At 43.1% G+C, this 14,927-nt stretch overlaps 1 protein-coding gene across 4 annotated transcripts in view; it reads left to right on the top strand.

The window, feature by feature from the left end:
* LOC115113626 (myotubularin-related protein 13-like) overlaps positions 1-14,927 on the top strand; it is a 153,535-nt gene that overhangs the window by 68,929 nt on the left and 69,679 nt on the right. For all 4 annotated transcript variants that reach the window (XM_029641486.2, XM_029641485.2, XM_029641484.2 and 1 more), the window contains exons 4-6: positions 8,435-8,557; positions 9,270-9,380; positions 10,880-10,985. In XM_029641486.2, coding sequence (XP_029497346.2) covers positions 8,435-8,557; positions 9,270-9,380; positions 10,880-10,985 — 340 coding nt within the window. The remainder of the gene's footprint in view (positions 1-8,434; positions 8,558-9,269; positions 9,381-10,879; positions 10,986-14,927) is intronic.

The raw sequence follows: 14,927 nt of genomic DNA, 5'->3' as shown, positions 1-14,927 counted from the left end.
AGGGAAATTCTTGAGGAAAAACTGTTTTGGTCTTCCAGAGATTTGAGACTGGGACAGAGGTTCACCTTCCAGCAGGACAATGACACTTAGCATACTGCTAAAGCAAAACTCGAATGGTTTAATGGGAAACATTGAAATGTCTTTGAATGGCCTTGTTAAAGCCCAGACCTCAATTCAATTGAGAATATGTGGCATGTTGTGTAAATCAAAATGATCAACCCCCAAAAAATATATATTTTAATTCCAGGTTGTAAGGCAACAAAATAGGGAAAATGCCAAGCGGTGTGAATACTTTCGCCAGCCACTGTACGTATGGTTTGACATTTGGAGTTTTTTCATGCCTTTTAAACTCTTACACACATGCTGAATAGGACAACGTCCTGCAGGTCCTCTTTAGGATCTGGGTCATAAGGGCAAAATAAGTGAACCGCGCTATGGCAGATAGTGCCTACTGCCTCGGCTGGCAGCATGATGCTTCTCTTGATAAGCAGTTAATTTCTTTATCATTTCCAGCTACTCTCTCTCTCTGGATGAATACTTGATTCCGAGCATCCAGCAGGGGCTATTTGTTAATTCTTGGGATTTTTTTTATATTTTTCATGTGTTGTAATTGTTTTGTTTTTGACATGTTTTCCTGCATGGCACATTTTTGTACTATTAGGAATGTGTCACGGCATGATGTGTTCCAGAACCCACTAAAGTGGGAAAATAACAGCATTCCGGATGAATTGCGATGAATTGAACAGCACTTCACATACTGAAGGGTTTTAGTGTGATGGGAGAAAAGACGTACCCAATGAGCTGACATCTCATCCCCTCTAGCACTGCCTCTTGGATGCACCCATCCTCATATGAATTCAATTCTGTCTTTGATGTTTTTTCTTCCACACAAGTTCACAAACCCCTGAAATAAACTATTGGAACGACCGCAATCCTCTCAAGGTTTTCCCTGACACATTACTCAGAATGCCTGGCTGGATGTCTAATTGTGTTTAAGAATATGACTCCTTACAATGGCCCGACATCACCCTCCAGACGGTCTCTGAAGTGCTGCATTTTGTCACAAGAACAGGACATGTCCCCTCCCCTGCCTCTTATAAAACACATGACAACCATGGCCATTAGTCACATTCTTCAAAAATCTGACATTCTTCGAAAGGCCCCATTCTTCTGACCATTAGTCATGTTTATTCAAGGAGCCTTCTGAAAAAGGGAATTGAAATCTGATCATATCCTCTTACGTAAATTCCGATGGAATTCTAACCTTTATTATTACACAGTGTACTGTATGAATCAGACCAATTTACACAAACATCCCTTGTTGTGCCTGGATGTAGAACCACTGATTTTCCATGTGGGTTTCAAACAAAGCCTTGGCCTGACAAGGTATAAACCACCACATCCTTCATTAAATACGTGGGATAACGGCTAGGTTAGCTGTGACTGGGTCTCTAGCCGGGCCTGGTCTATGCCTGGGCTGGATGGTCACGTAACCGACCCTGCAATAGTCTGACTAGTTCCCCTGTCAGGCGCTGTTCGGTGATGTCCTGCAGCTGTCCACTCTGCTCACGCCCCCACCCCCCCGGAGGACTCTGGACCCTCTCCTCCGTGTCCAGACTTGAATCATCCCTTATTTGTTTTCTGTCCTCCTCACACACCGGCCGGTCTACTGAGGGAGAAGAGGCGAAGGCCACCCATAACGATCAGTGCAGTGTCATCGCAGACTTTAATACAGGATCATTAAAGGTCTTGATTACAGGGCTAAATGTGGCCGGTCACCTCACTGCCTCTTCATCATGGCCCCACCTCTCTGTTTTGGTTTGATTTCTTTCCAGGAACTGTTCCCAGACCCCTTTTGTTCACTTGGTAATGGCTCAGATAAGGATAAGAGTTTGGATCACACACTGGACAGATATGGGGCTGGTTCCTCACTGTGTAGGTGACTGTTGCTGTATCTTATGGTTTAAGGACCAGCTTGATATAGTATACCATCCACTGCAAAGGTTTGCACCAGAGCCAGGACCTATGTTCTCAATATTCACATTTACACTGTTCACAAGGTTAGCAAGATGCTAAAGTAGTTTGAGGTAGTGTTGCACTGTATACCGGTATCACGGTAATACCACAGTACCAAAACATCATGATGCCAACATTTTAGAATACCGTACTACCGTTTCATATAATACTACAAAAATGATCAAATGTTTATGAAGTCAGTTTTGTTTAGACATTCAGTTGAATTTAAGCAATGCTAGTCTCTTGTATGCGCAGGTGCAATAATGTCCACTTCACGTTCATGCGCACATCACCTGTGGCAGCTGTAATCGGCCAGCCACATCCCCTTCCAGCCACCACTCACCTGCTTCTCTCCTCTCCGTCCGCTCTTCCTGCTCATCTATTCCTCCGTCTGTTTAAAAAACTATAATTTAGCTTTGATGGCGAGGGGGGATGCAGACCCGGATCAGTCTGCTGTTGTTACATGTACAGTAGCGAAGAGCACAGGCCAGTCTGATGGCTTTGAAAGTTCACTGTCACGCAGCAGGAACAGAGAGTAGAAACGGCTTTGTAACAGTCGTGTTTGCACTTTTACAGCAAAGAAAGCGGCTCTTTTACCGGACCAGCCTTGTTTCCTTCCTGCACTGTTTTGCTCTCATTTCATTCTAATTTCACAAACCATATCGCGGGCCGTTTTAAACTAATCCCAGGCCGCTAATTATTGTTTTGATAACAATGTTTTTCAGTCCTATTACCTAGCTAGCTTAACGACCTGGTAACTTGACAGTAGGTTAAGGCAAATTTGATTGGCCCAGGAAGAAAGGAAAAGGGTCTGCTTCAAAAGTAGGATTCATAATCTCTCTTTCTGGTGCTCCTTACATTTTTTTTTTTTTTTTTTTTTACCTTTATTTAACTAGGCAAGTCAGTTAAGAACCTATTCTTATTTTCAATGACGGCTTAGGAACAGGGGCAGAACGACAGATTTGTACCTTGTCAGCTCGGGGGTTTGAACTTGCAACCTTCCGGTTATTAGTCCAACGCTCTAACCACTAGGCTACCCTGCCGCCCCATTCTGTTTTGGTGCCTAACATTTTTAAAGTGTGGAGCAATGTATTTGTGGGAGAGAGAGTGGTGTGTTTGAGGGAGACAGAGAGAGAGTAGTGTGTACATGTGTGTGGGAGAGAGAGAGAGTAGTGTGTACATGTGTGTGGGAGAGAGAGAGAGTAGTGTGTACATGTGTGTGGGAGAGAGAGAGAGTAGTGTGTACATGTGTGTGGGAGAGAGAGAGAGTAGTGTGTACATGTGTGTGGGAGAGAGAGAGAGTAGTGTGTACATGTGTGTGGGAGAGAGAGAGAGTAGTGTGTACATGTTTGTGGGAGAGAGAGAGAGAGTAGTGTGTACATGTGTGTGGGAGAGAGAGAGAGTAGTGTGTACATGTTTGTGGGAGAGAGAGAGAGAGTAGTGTGTACATGTTTGTGGGAGAGAGAGAGAGAGTAGTGTGTACATGTTTGTGGGAGAGAGAGAGTAGTGTGTACATGTTTGTGGGAGAGAGAGAGAGTAGTGTGTACATGTGTGTGGGAGAGAGGGAGAGTAGTGTGTACATGTTTGTGGGAGAGAGAGAGAGTGGTGTGTGTTTGAGGGAGACAGAGAGAGAGAGTAGTGTGTACATGTGTGTGGGAGAGAGAGAGAGTAGTGTGTACATGTTTGTGGGAGAGAGAGTGAGTAGTGTGTACATGTTTGTGGGAGAGAGAGAGAGTAGTGTGTACATGTTTGAGGGAGACAGAGAGAGTAGTGTGTACATGTTTGTGGGAGAGAGAGAGAGTGGTGTGTTTTGAGGGAGACCGAGAGAGTAGTGTGTACATGTTTGTGGGAGAGAGAGAGAGTGGTGTGTGTTTGAGGGAGACAGAGAGAGAGCAGTGTGTACATGTGTGTGGGAGAGAGAGAGAGAGAGTGGTGTGTGTTTGAGGGAGACAGAGAGAGTAGTGTGTACATGTTTGTGGGAGAGAGAGAGAGTGGTGTGTGTTTGAGGGAGACAGAGAGAGTAGTGTGTACATGTGTGTGGGAGAGAGAGAGAGTGGTGTGTGTTTGAGGGAGACAGAGAGAGTAGTGTGTACATGTTTGTGGGAGAGAGAGAGTGGTGTGTGTTTGAGGGAGACAGAGAGAGTAGTGTGTACATGTTTGTGGGAGAGAGAGAGAGTGGTGTGTGTTTGAGGGAGACAGAGAGAGTAGTGTGTACATGTTTGTGGGAGAGAGAGAGAGTGGTGTGTGTTTGAGGGAGACAGAGAGAGTAGTGTGTACATGTTTGTGGGAGAGAGAGTGGTGTGTTTTGAGGGAGACCGAGAGAGTAGTGTGTACATGTTTGTGGGAGAGAGAGAGAGTGGTGTGTTTTGAGGGAGACCGAGAGAGTAGTGTGTACATGTTTGTGGGAGAGAGAGAGAGTGGTGTGTGTTTGAGGGAGACAGAGAGAGTAGTGTGTACATGTTTGTGGGGCAGAGAGAGAGTGGTGTGTGTTTGAGGGAGACAGAGAGAGTAGTGTGTACATGTTTGTGGGAGAGAGAGAGAGAGAGAGTGGTGTGTGTTTGAGGGAGACAGAGAGAGTAGTGTGTACATGTTTGTGGGAGAGAGAGAGAGTGGTGTGTTTTGAGGGAGACCGAGAGAGTAGTGTGTACATGTTTGTGGGAGAGAGAGAGAGTGGTGTGTGTTTGAGGGAGACAGAGAGAGTAGTGTGTACATGTTTGTGGGAGAGAGAGAGAGTGGTGTGTGTTTGAGGGAGACAGAGAGAGTAGTGTGTACATGTTTGTGGGAGAGAGAGAGAGTGGTGTGTGTTTGAGGGAGACAGAGAGAGTAGTGTGTACATGTTTGTGGGAGAGAGAGAGAGTGGTGTGTGTTTGAGGGAGACAGAGAGAGTAGTGTGTACATGTTTGTGGGAGAGAGAGAGAGTGGTGTGTGTTTGAGGGAGACAGAGAGAGTAGTGTGTACATGTTTGTGGGAGAGAGAGAGAGTGGTGTGTGTTTGAGGGAGACAGAGAGAGTAGTGTGTACATGTTTGTGGGAGAGAGAGAGAGTGGTGTGTGTTTGAGGGAGACCGAGAGAGTAGTGTGTACATGTTTGTGGGAGAGAGAGAGAGTGGTGTGTTTTGAGGGAGACCGAGAGAGTAGTGTGTACATGTTTGTGGGAGAGAGAGAGTGGTGTGTGTTTGAGGGAGACAGAGAGAGTAGTGTGTACATGTTTGTGGGAGAGAGAGAGAGTGGTGTGTGTTTGAGGGAGACAGAGAGAGTAGTGTGTACATGTTTGGGAGAGAGAGAGTGGTGTGTGTTTGAGGGAGACAGAGAGAGTAGTGTGTTTGTGGGAGAGAGAGAGAGTGGTGTGTGTTTGAGGGAGACCGAGAGAGTAGTGTGTACATGTTTGTGGGAGAGAGAGAGAGTGGTGTGTTTTGAGGGAGACCGAGAGAGTAGTGTGTACATGTTTGTGGGAGAGAGAGAGAGTGGTGTGTGTTTGAGGGAGACAGAGAGAGTAGTGTGTACATGTTTGTGGGAGAGAGAGAGAGAGTGGTGTGTTTTGAGGGAGACCGAGAGAGTAGTGTGTACATGTTTGTGGGAGAGAGAGAGAGTGGTGTGTTTTGAGGGAGACCGAGAGAGTAGTGTGTACATGTTTGTGGGAGAGAGAGAGAGTGGTGTGTGTTTGAGGGAGACAGAGAGAGTAGTGTGTACATGTGTGTGGGAGAGAGAGAGTGGTGTGTGTTTGAGGGAGACAGAGAGAGTAGTGTGTACATGTGTGTGGGAGAGAGAGAGAGTGGTGTGTGTTTGAGGGAGACAGAGAGAGTAGTGTGTACATGTGTGTGGGATAGAGAGAGAGTGGTGTGTGTTTGAGGGAGACAGAGAGAGTAGTGTGTACATGTTTGTGGGAGAGCGAGAGTTGTGGTGTGTGTGTTTGAGGGAGAGAGAGCAGTGTGTTTGTGGGAAAGAGTGGTGTGTATGTGTTTTATGAGGGAGACAGAGAGAGAGCAGTGTGTACATGTGTGTGTGGGAGAGAGAGAGAGAGAGAGAGAGCGGTGTGTGTTTGAGGGAGGCCGAGGGAGTGTGTGTCTTGTCTGTTAACTGAAGAGTAAAGGTTTCATGCAGTGTTTTCCCCTTACTGCCACAATGACATGCAGATCATTATGCATGTATATTCCTTCCTCCCAGTCCTCCAGCCAAATCACAGCTAGACCTTTGAAAATATGAGGAACTTAGCCATTCTATGCAGTAGACAGTGAACAGTGAGAATTTAAATTCAATATTTGTTTTATTGAGTAGAAGTGTGAGTATCAGTGACAGGTTTTTGTGTACCACATGCATAACGTTTACAAAACGTGAAGAATTGTCGGGGGACGGGTCGAACAGGATGCAAGGCCAATCAGAATTCTCTGTGCCGTCATGATACTTGGCCTGGTATCTTATCGTTAGTGAAATGTTGGTATCGTGACAACACTAGTTTGAGGTGCCCTGTGTTCAAATACACCTAACTTGGTTAGTACAGTATATTGGGCCTAGTCTGCAAAGCATTTTACTGAAAAGGGCACACATGGTTTTCGTAGACCCTTGTAAGCCAGCATACGTTTTAAATGTTTTATTTTTATTTTATTTACGTGGGCATTATCATGAGCCTTACCATGTTGTGTTTAAACCAGCGTGGCTTTATTCTGTGATTGGATTCGAGAGGCAGATATGTATTTTTTTGCTGATAATTGAACAAAATCCTCATAATGCTGTAGAAATGTGTTTCCCATCTGACGAGATATTTAGATCCTGTGTCCCCTGCTTGGACGATGCCAGAGCTCTTGTGGCATGTTTTCATTGTCTGAAGGAATATATGTGATTCTGATAAAAGGTTTTAGCCAGGAACGAGCCCTGTGAGGCTGCTATGCTGCTATCTCTGTAAACTGATAGGACTGACGGCTCCTGGTATGGGACAATTGGAACCAGATTGAGACGAGACCACTGAGACTTGACCTCTGTGTCCCAGTGGAGCACTTTGGGAAGGAGTGGGGAGGTATCTTTGTTCAAATCATTCACCTTAATGACTTAGCCCATATGCTGTTAGTTTAACATGATCACTCAATTGCTATTTATAGTACATTACGCCATGTCCTTCCAACCCAAGTGTCTGCATCGTATTTTGGCTAGGTTCTGAGTGATTAATATCCTACAGGTAGACCTAGGTCTATCTCCAGTGTGGTTACTGGATCAGAGGTGTCGGAGGTCGAGCAGCTTTTGCTTTAATTATCTTTGGTTCTCTGTTATGGGAGAAAAACATAGTTGAACACTTAGAACTCAGGCTTCAGGGGGTTTATTACAGCTATTTCTATACTGATTACATCTTGTGACTCGGTTTTGTAGGAAATGTCATTTGAATTTCAAACCTCCAGTTCTGGGTTTGTAGCCGTAGTTTAGAATAATCTCCAAACCACAAAAGATTATTCCTCAACTCAGGGAACCAAAGTTATGACGTTGTAGTCTTTAAAATAAATACCCTATTTTGTGAAGAAACAACTGAACAGATGAGAAAGCAGTATGGGTAAAGTCCAGTCTGGACGTAGCCTATTCATACTGTGTTGTTAGTTTTTTCACAACTATTTTAGTAAACTGAGTAATGTGACTTGATGCATAGTTGACTTGATTTCTTAAAATGTACAACTCAAAGCTGATTTATGGTTGGCCTTTTGTCAGTATGTGACTCTGGAGGGGAAATGACACTCCTCTCTTAAGCTCCTGGGTTTCGTTCAAACGGCCTCCATGAAAATAATGTTTTATGATCTATTTTTTTGGGCTCAGTAATCTTTTATGAACCCCATGGTGATTTGAAGAAAATCCTCGTTGCTCTTTCAACTCCTCAAATGTGATGAGTATCTGTTTTACTGGGTACTACACATTGGAGAGGATTTTTTACAACTCAAATCTGTATCCCATTGCAGAGAAAACACAGGATTTTGAGTTTTTTTGTGCATGAAAAGATTCCAAACACAGGATTTTGAGTTTTTTGTAACCGAAAGGTTGCAAGTTCAAATCCCCAAGCTGACAAGGTACAAATCTGTCGTTCTGCCCCTGAACAGGTAGTTAACCCACTGTTCCTAGGCCGTCATTGAAAATAAGAATTTGTTCTTAACTGACTTGCCTATTTAAATAAGGTAAAATAAAAATAAATAAATCTGAATGATCGAGGGGGGGGTGGCACTTGCATGTTTCCAAACATAGGCTACAGTATGTGATGTACTGTAGAATGTACAGTAGATAACGCTAGAGCCACCCTCAGCGGGTTAGCAGAAACAGTTTTCTCCGTCCCTGCTCAGGCGTTTCTTTTACGCCTGCTATGTTAGGTTACACTACACAGGGTCTTAACTCACCCCCATATCACTGTTGAACTCTCCCATTTGAATAACTTCTTCTGTTTTGTTGTTTCAGGGAACAAAGACCACCGATGCAGATGAGGATGAGGAAGAGGATGGCTTGATCCAGCCCGCTCAAGTCTTTGCACCAAAAAGTCTCATTCTGGTCTCCAGGCTCGATTATCCTGAAATATTCCGGGTAACATGATAATATCTGATTAATTCCTGACTAAAATAGGTTCCTTTCAAAATGTCAGATGACCATGCATAGTGGTCATTTCAGTTTTTGCGGGTTTATTTGCTATCTATAGTTGACCTGGCCAGGAACATTCTTGGTCCTATTCATGAGGTTTGTGACTGTCCACTTTACTTATCTTATCTAATTAGCATTGGCATGATAAACAGTAGTCAATGCACTAATTTCTGCGCTATCGATTGTCTCATGATGGTGATAGAATGCATCATGTTGGATCCTGTGTGCGGAGAATGAACATATTGGCTTTATAGAGTGAATTCTGCAAGTACTCAAGGACAGGATATCCAGCCAATCCCTCACTTAAGAACAGAGTGGGTCTTAGCGGATCTCTCCTGTCCCTAGGCACTCCACTGGACCACTACAGTATTCAACTTTGGCATTCAAATGTCTCCGACACAAATATTATTTTAGCATTTATATTTAGCTTTGCTCTGCCCGGGTATTTGCCATTAAACCACACATGTCAGCTGAATATTAGGAATATTACATCAAATACTATAAATCTGATTGTATTAGATAACGAATTCCAACACAGTGTCTTTAATTATCCATTTAGGCACGAAACTGTGATTGGGTGTATGTATCTTGCGATACATCTGTATGTGAGTGTGTTGATTGACCTGGTTGTGTGTCTGTCTCCTCCTGACCTCCCCAGGGCTGCTTGGGCCTGATCTACACGGTGTACGTCGACAGCCTGCCGTTCCCCCTGGAGGGGCTGGTTTCCAACCTCTTCACGTGCATGGTTCCTGTGGCTGGCGGCTCCCAGGTAAACAGGCATTACTAAAGCAAACAATTTCTCAAATACCTCCATCTCTCAACCCTTCTGGCCTGCTCTCCACAGAGGCACTAATCCACCAAAAACTAGGGGTCAGTCTGGGTTAATATTGCTGCTAGACCCACACAAGGTGCTTGGTTACCCACTGACGGCCTGATGCTTATTATAGTTTCAGTCTCCTACAAGTAGAGTGTGAGTGAGGAAGGAAGTCATGTTTTTGCCCATGTGCGTTTGCTTTCCATTCAATCATGCATTCCTCATCTAGATGGTGCCATAGATTGCTGTACCACCGCGCGCAGAAATGTCCTCATAATACTATTTTATTTTTCTAGCTGCTCTTCTGATGACATTACTTAGTGAAACTAGGGTAGAAAAAAGTAGGGGGCCTGTTTTTATATTTTCACATCTCACTAGGTTATTAAAAACCACATCTGAAGCTGTCCTACAGTATAACCAAAACCCTACGCTGGTCTGTTCCCTTAAAGTCTAGACAATAGTGATCAATGTGGCTTTAAAAAACGGGACAATATTTCATCTGTGTTTGTAAAGGGGAAGGAATGTGACCCATGGTTAAGTTCACATCCTGAACCTTAGTGTAATCTGAGTGTTTTTGATGTAATTTACCAACCAACACATGCCAGTGTTCCTCCTCAAACTATCGCCGCTCCCCGCAGAGCCAAGGGCTTTCGGCTGTAGTGACACAACATGAGTTAGAAACCTCAGGAGTGGAACAAACTCATCCTTCAACAGACTGTCAAACATGAAGGAATGTCATGAATCTGGGAACAGAGAGTTGTTCTCTAGCTGGTTCAAACTCAGTTGAAAGGCTATGATCCCAATTAATACCTTTATTGACCATGGTTCAATCCACTAGGATCTTTGTCAGGTCAAAAGCCAAACTCCGTTGAACCACTGTCTGTACCCCTATCATGTTCAACATTGGTTTAGCTGAATTGGACGTACTGATTGCGCTCATGCGAACACACTGTTTCCACTGGTACGCTTACTTCTCTACCCTCAGCCACACTGGATACGGCGACGGACGCTGCTGTCCCTAATGGATTGCAGAGGCGTTGTGCCGTGCCAGTGAAATTTAGGTTAACATGCCATTGAGGTTTCTCCCATTGTAGCCGGACTGATTCAAAAGGCTAATTCAGTCATGCAGCTGCGATGTCCATCGGGTTCAACAACACGTGTTTTATTCATTTTTCTGGGAGATCGTCAATAAAACTCTCACACAGTGGATCCCTTGACTGCCATTGTGCTGTCATTTCATCCTTGCATATATGACCTTTGGCCTTGTTTTGAGTTACAGTCTCGTTCAGTTTCCTAATGATATATACATTACCATGAAAACATGTTTTGATGTCTGTTGAAAAAAAATGTCCGTCTCTGAAACTGTTGTACAGTCTTGTCTAGTTCTATGATAGACCCATCCAATGGTTTTTCATATAACCTATGACTTTTCGCTTTGGTGTTTTTCCCCACAGAAATTGTTTTCCCTGGGAGCTGGCGACCGACAGCTAATCCAAACCCCTCTGAATGACAACCTGCCTGTTACATGCAAGAGTGTGGCCCTGCTCTTCCAGCAACTTGGTATGTCACTGGGCTTCTGCTTCCTCATTACTACACTACAACCACCAGTCAAACCCAAACTCCATGAACTCGACTTCACTTTATGGCACCATCATGTTCGCGCCGTTATTTACAGTCTGGTCTGCATCGGGTCTACTTAGTTGCAGTACAGTAGCTCTAGGCTGCTCTGCCTGTTGGTCACGTACAGTCACAGTATACACAGCTCACATTGTAATTTAGCTTATGCTTCCTGGTAACATGCTTACGCGGGTCGGCTCAAATAACCTGACAGCTGAATACGAACTGTAGTACCAGATATTAGGAACATCCCTCTTAATCATATTGTTTGCATCGTTTTCTTTGTTTATTTGAGTAAGTAGCTTAGTTGTTTGACAGGTTATCCGGTATTGATCCTTGATGGTATTAAACCTTTTTAGGTTCAACTCCAACATTAAGAGGGTTAGAGTTACTATGCGGATGATCACATGGTTATGAATAAAGCATCTGTCCAAATCACAATTTTAAACTCTCAAACTGAATAGCCACTAAGCAGTTGGGTTAGATGCTGTACAAATGAACATGTGCAGTGCCTTCAGGAAGTATTCACACACATTTTTATTGTGTTACAGCTTGAATTTAAAATTGATCAAATGTAGTTTTTTTTGGTCGCTGGCCTACCTACACACAATACCCCATAATATCAATGTGGATTTTTATTTTTTATGGTTTTTATATTTTTCAAATTTAAAAAAAATGAAAAGCTGAAATGTCTTGAGTCAATATTCAACCATAATACATTACATGGACTCACTCTGTGTGCAATAATAGTGTTTAACATGATTTCTGAATGTCTACTTCATCTCTGTACCCCACACGTACAATTATCGGTAAGGTCCCTCAGTCGAGCAGTACATTTCAAACACAGGTTCTACCACAAAGACCAGGGAGGTTTTCCAATGCTTCGCAAAGAAGGGCACCTACTGGTAGATGGGTAAAAATAACAACATTGAATACATTGAATATCCCTTTGAGCATGGTGAAGTTATTAATTACACTTTGCATGGGGTGTCAATGCACCCAGTAACTACAAAGATACAGGCGTCCTTCCTAACTCAGTTGCCGGAGAGGAAGGAAACCGTTCAGGGATTTCACCACGAGGCCAATGGTGACTTTAAAACAGTTACAGAGTTGAATGGCTGTGATAGGAGGAAACTGAGGATTGATCAACAACATTGTAGTTACTCCACAATACCAACCTAATTGACAAAGTGAAAAGAAGAAAGCCTGCACAGAGTAAAATATACCAAAACATATGCATCCTGTTTCCAATAAGGCACAAAAGTAATACTGCAAAAAATGTGTCAAAGCAATTCAATTTTGTCCTGAACGCAAAGTGTTATGTTTGAGGCAATTCCAATGCAATACATTACTGAGTAACACATATTTCCAAACATGGTGGTGGCTGCATCATGTTATGGTTGTAATTGTTAAGGACTGGGGAGATTTTCACTGTAAAAAAATTTACGGAATGGAGCTAAGCATAGGCAAAATACTAGAGGAAAACCTGGTTCAGTGTGCTTTCCACCAGACTTTGAGAGATTAATTAACCTTTCAGCAGGACAATAACCTAAAACACAAGGCCAACTATTCACTGGATTTGCTTTCTAAGAAGACTGTGAATGTTCCCTAGTTAGTTTTGACTTAAAGCTGCTTGATGTTGATGGCAAGACCTGAAAATGGTTGTCTAGCAACGATCAACACCTAATTTGACAGAGCTTGAAGAATTTTGAAAATAGTAATAGTTAAATCCAGTTTAATCCCACTTTGTATCATCAAAAGGTGGAAAAAGTCAAGGGGTGTGAATACTTTCTCAAAGCACTGTATGTTTCCTCCTGTTTTGCATTCTTGTACACATGACATAGCTTTGCTGTGGGTTGGTGGCTTCACGTGGTTACCTTATATTGTCCCAAATTCCTGCTCACTGCATTCGTGCATACACTGGACTCAAGTATGTGGTTCTAATACACACAAATCACTGCAGAAGTCAAGTCTACATTCCAGGGGCTGATGTTGGGGGCGAGTTTGTAAATAAGTGAAATCCAATCCAATTTTTCTGATGCTTTTTTTTGTAAGGGGAAATAGGCCCTCATTTAGTGTGATTAGAAGAATGTGTTACAAAACTAAATGGATTATGTTTCTTGTAAGCATTAGGCCCTGAACCCCTTGAGGAATTCAATAATAGTTTGCATGTTCCTTTGTGTTTAATTTGACAGCGAGCAGTGGACGTGCACATAGGAGTAGGGGGGGGCACTTTACCGATACACAAATGAGCAGGGTCATGTTCAAGTCATGTGTTTGTAGCCAACCTGGATAAACACAGAGATGGCCTGTACCTTGACATTGTCCTCAGCCATGGTTTGTGTCAGTCCTCACCTTCTTTGTTTGTGTTACCAAATACTGCACATGTTATCCAGGAACAGTCCACAAAGCTAATAAAACTTACCCAATTCATACGTCTCTCTAAATTTGACATTCCTAAGTTTTGAATTTACCCGGAGTTTGATAGAGGATATATCTAAACTCCTCAGGTCTAGACAGCTGTTTTTGGAGTCACAGGAGGACATGGGGCCTGTTATTGTGCAGCTCAGTCCAACCATCAGGAGGAATGTCTCTGTGTGTTGTGTACAGTAGTGTGTCCATTCCCCTCTATGCTGGATCTGAACATGGCCCTTGTCCCTGACCGATGAAGATGATGGGCAGACAGAGAGGCCTGGGCACCTCACGCCACTGCTGTTTGCTTACAGTACCCTTGTATAGGACTGCATGTAACTCTTAAGAGATGCTCTCTGTCATGTTCTTGGGCTACAGGTGATGTGACCGATGTCCTGTAAGAACTGATCAGTACTGCATGATATCATATGAAGGATAGGCATTCCAACAGCACCAGAAGTGATCAGATCATGCGTCTTGTGTAAGCGAAGCACCTTGCATCTCCCACCCATCCACTGTTATACAATGCAGGCTGAGAGTATGTTCTGAGTGCAGAATCAGTGTTCCCCCTATATTAATTTAGCAGGGGCGGGCCGCTGCTGTTAATTTGTTTTTTGATTTTATCTTTGCCGAGACGCAATTTTAAGATCGGAGTGTGATTAGTTACAACGTGTATTTGTACCAAGTAGCATTGGATGCATTTAGAGTCTTGAGATTTTTCAATTAAGTAAATGCAGATGGGCAACCCCATGCTTCAGCCTATTCATTTAAAGGGTCTGTGCAGTTAAAAATGTAATTATCCTTTTTCAAATATATTTCCACACTATGAGGTAAAATAACACTCTGAAATTGTAAATATTATGATAATGGCCTTTTATGTAAGAGCTGTTTGGGGGGAAATATTCCTGGAATTTCAGCGTCTTCAGGTGAAACTTTTTGGCCCATATGATTACATCACAATGTGATCTGATTATAATAGACCAATGACTGTTCGTCTAGGTAAGGGGCGGGGCTCGAGAGTCTAGACCATCGTATCAGCCCAATCAGGGCTGTGTATGTAAATACAGTATCGAAACAATTTGTTTCCTAACGTCCACAAGTTCAGACCAAGGGCCAAAGGAGCCTCAGGGATAAAACGTATAAATATATTTTGGAGTTATTAAATAAAAACACAGTGATTTATTAGACATACAGTGGTGATTTATTTTTTTAATTTTTTATTTACCAAGACTGCATGGGGGCTTTAAAGCCACTATGCTACATCAGTTGAGCTGAATGTTATTTCAGATGGTGTCAACATTTACATGTTTTATTTTCCTCATTTTTTGGGGGTAGAATGTCCTTTCAAAATGTCATCACAAGTGACCTTCTCACATTCGTTCTACCTTTGCCGCCGGAAAAAAATTATAGGGGAAACACTGTGCGTGTTTGAGTATCGTGACGATGCAACCGCTGCACAGCCCAAAGTCTGGA

Source organism: Oncorhynchus nerka, linkage group LG28 (genome assembly GCF_034236695.1).
Source record: "Oncorhynchus nerka isolate Pitt River linkage group LG28, Oner_Uvic_2.0, whole genome shotgun sequence".
Classification (NCBI taxonomy): Eukaryota; Metazoa; Chordata; class Actinopteri; order Salmoniformes; family Salmonidae; genus Oncorhynchus; species Oncorhynchus nerka.
Note: the sequence above shows the minus strand (reverse complement) of the source record. Positions and strands in the feature narration are given on the sequence as shown.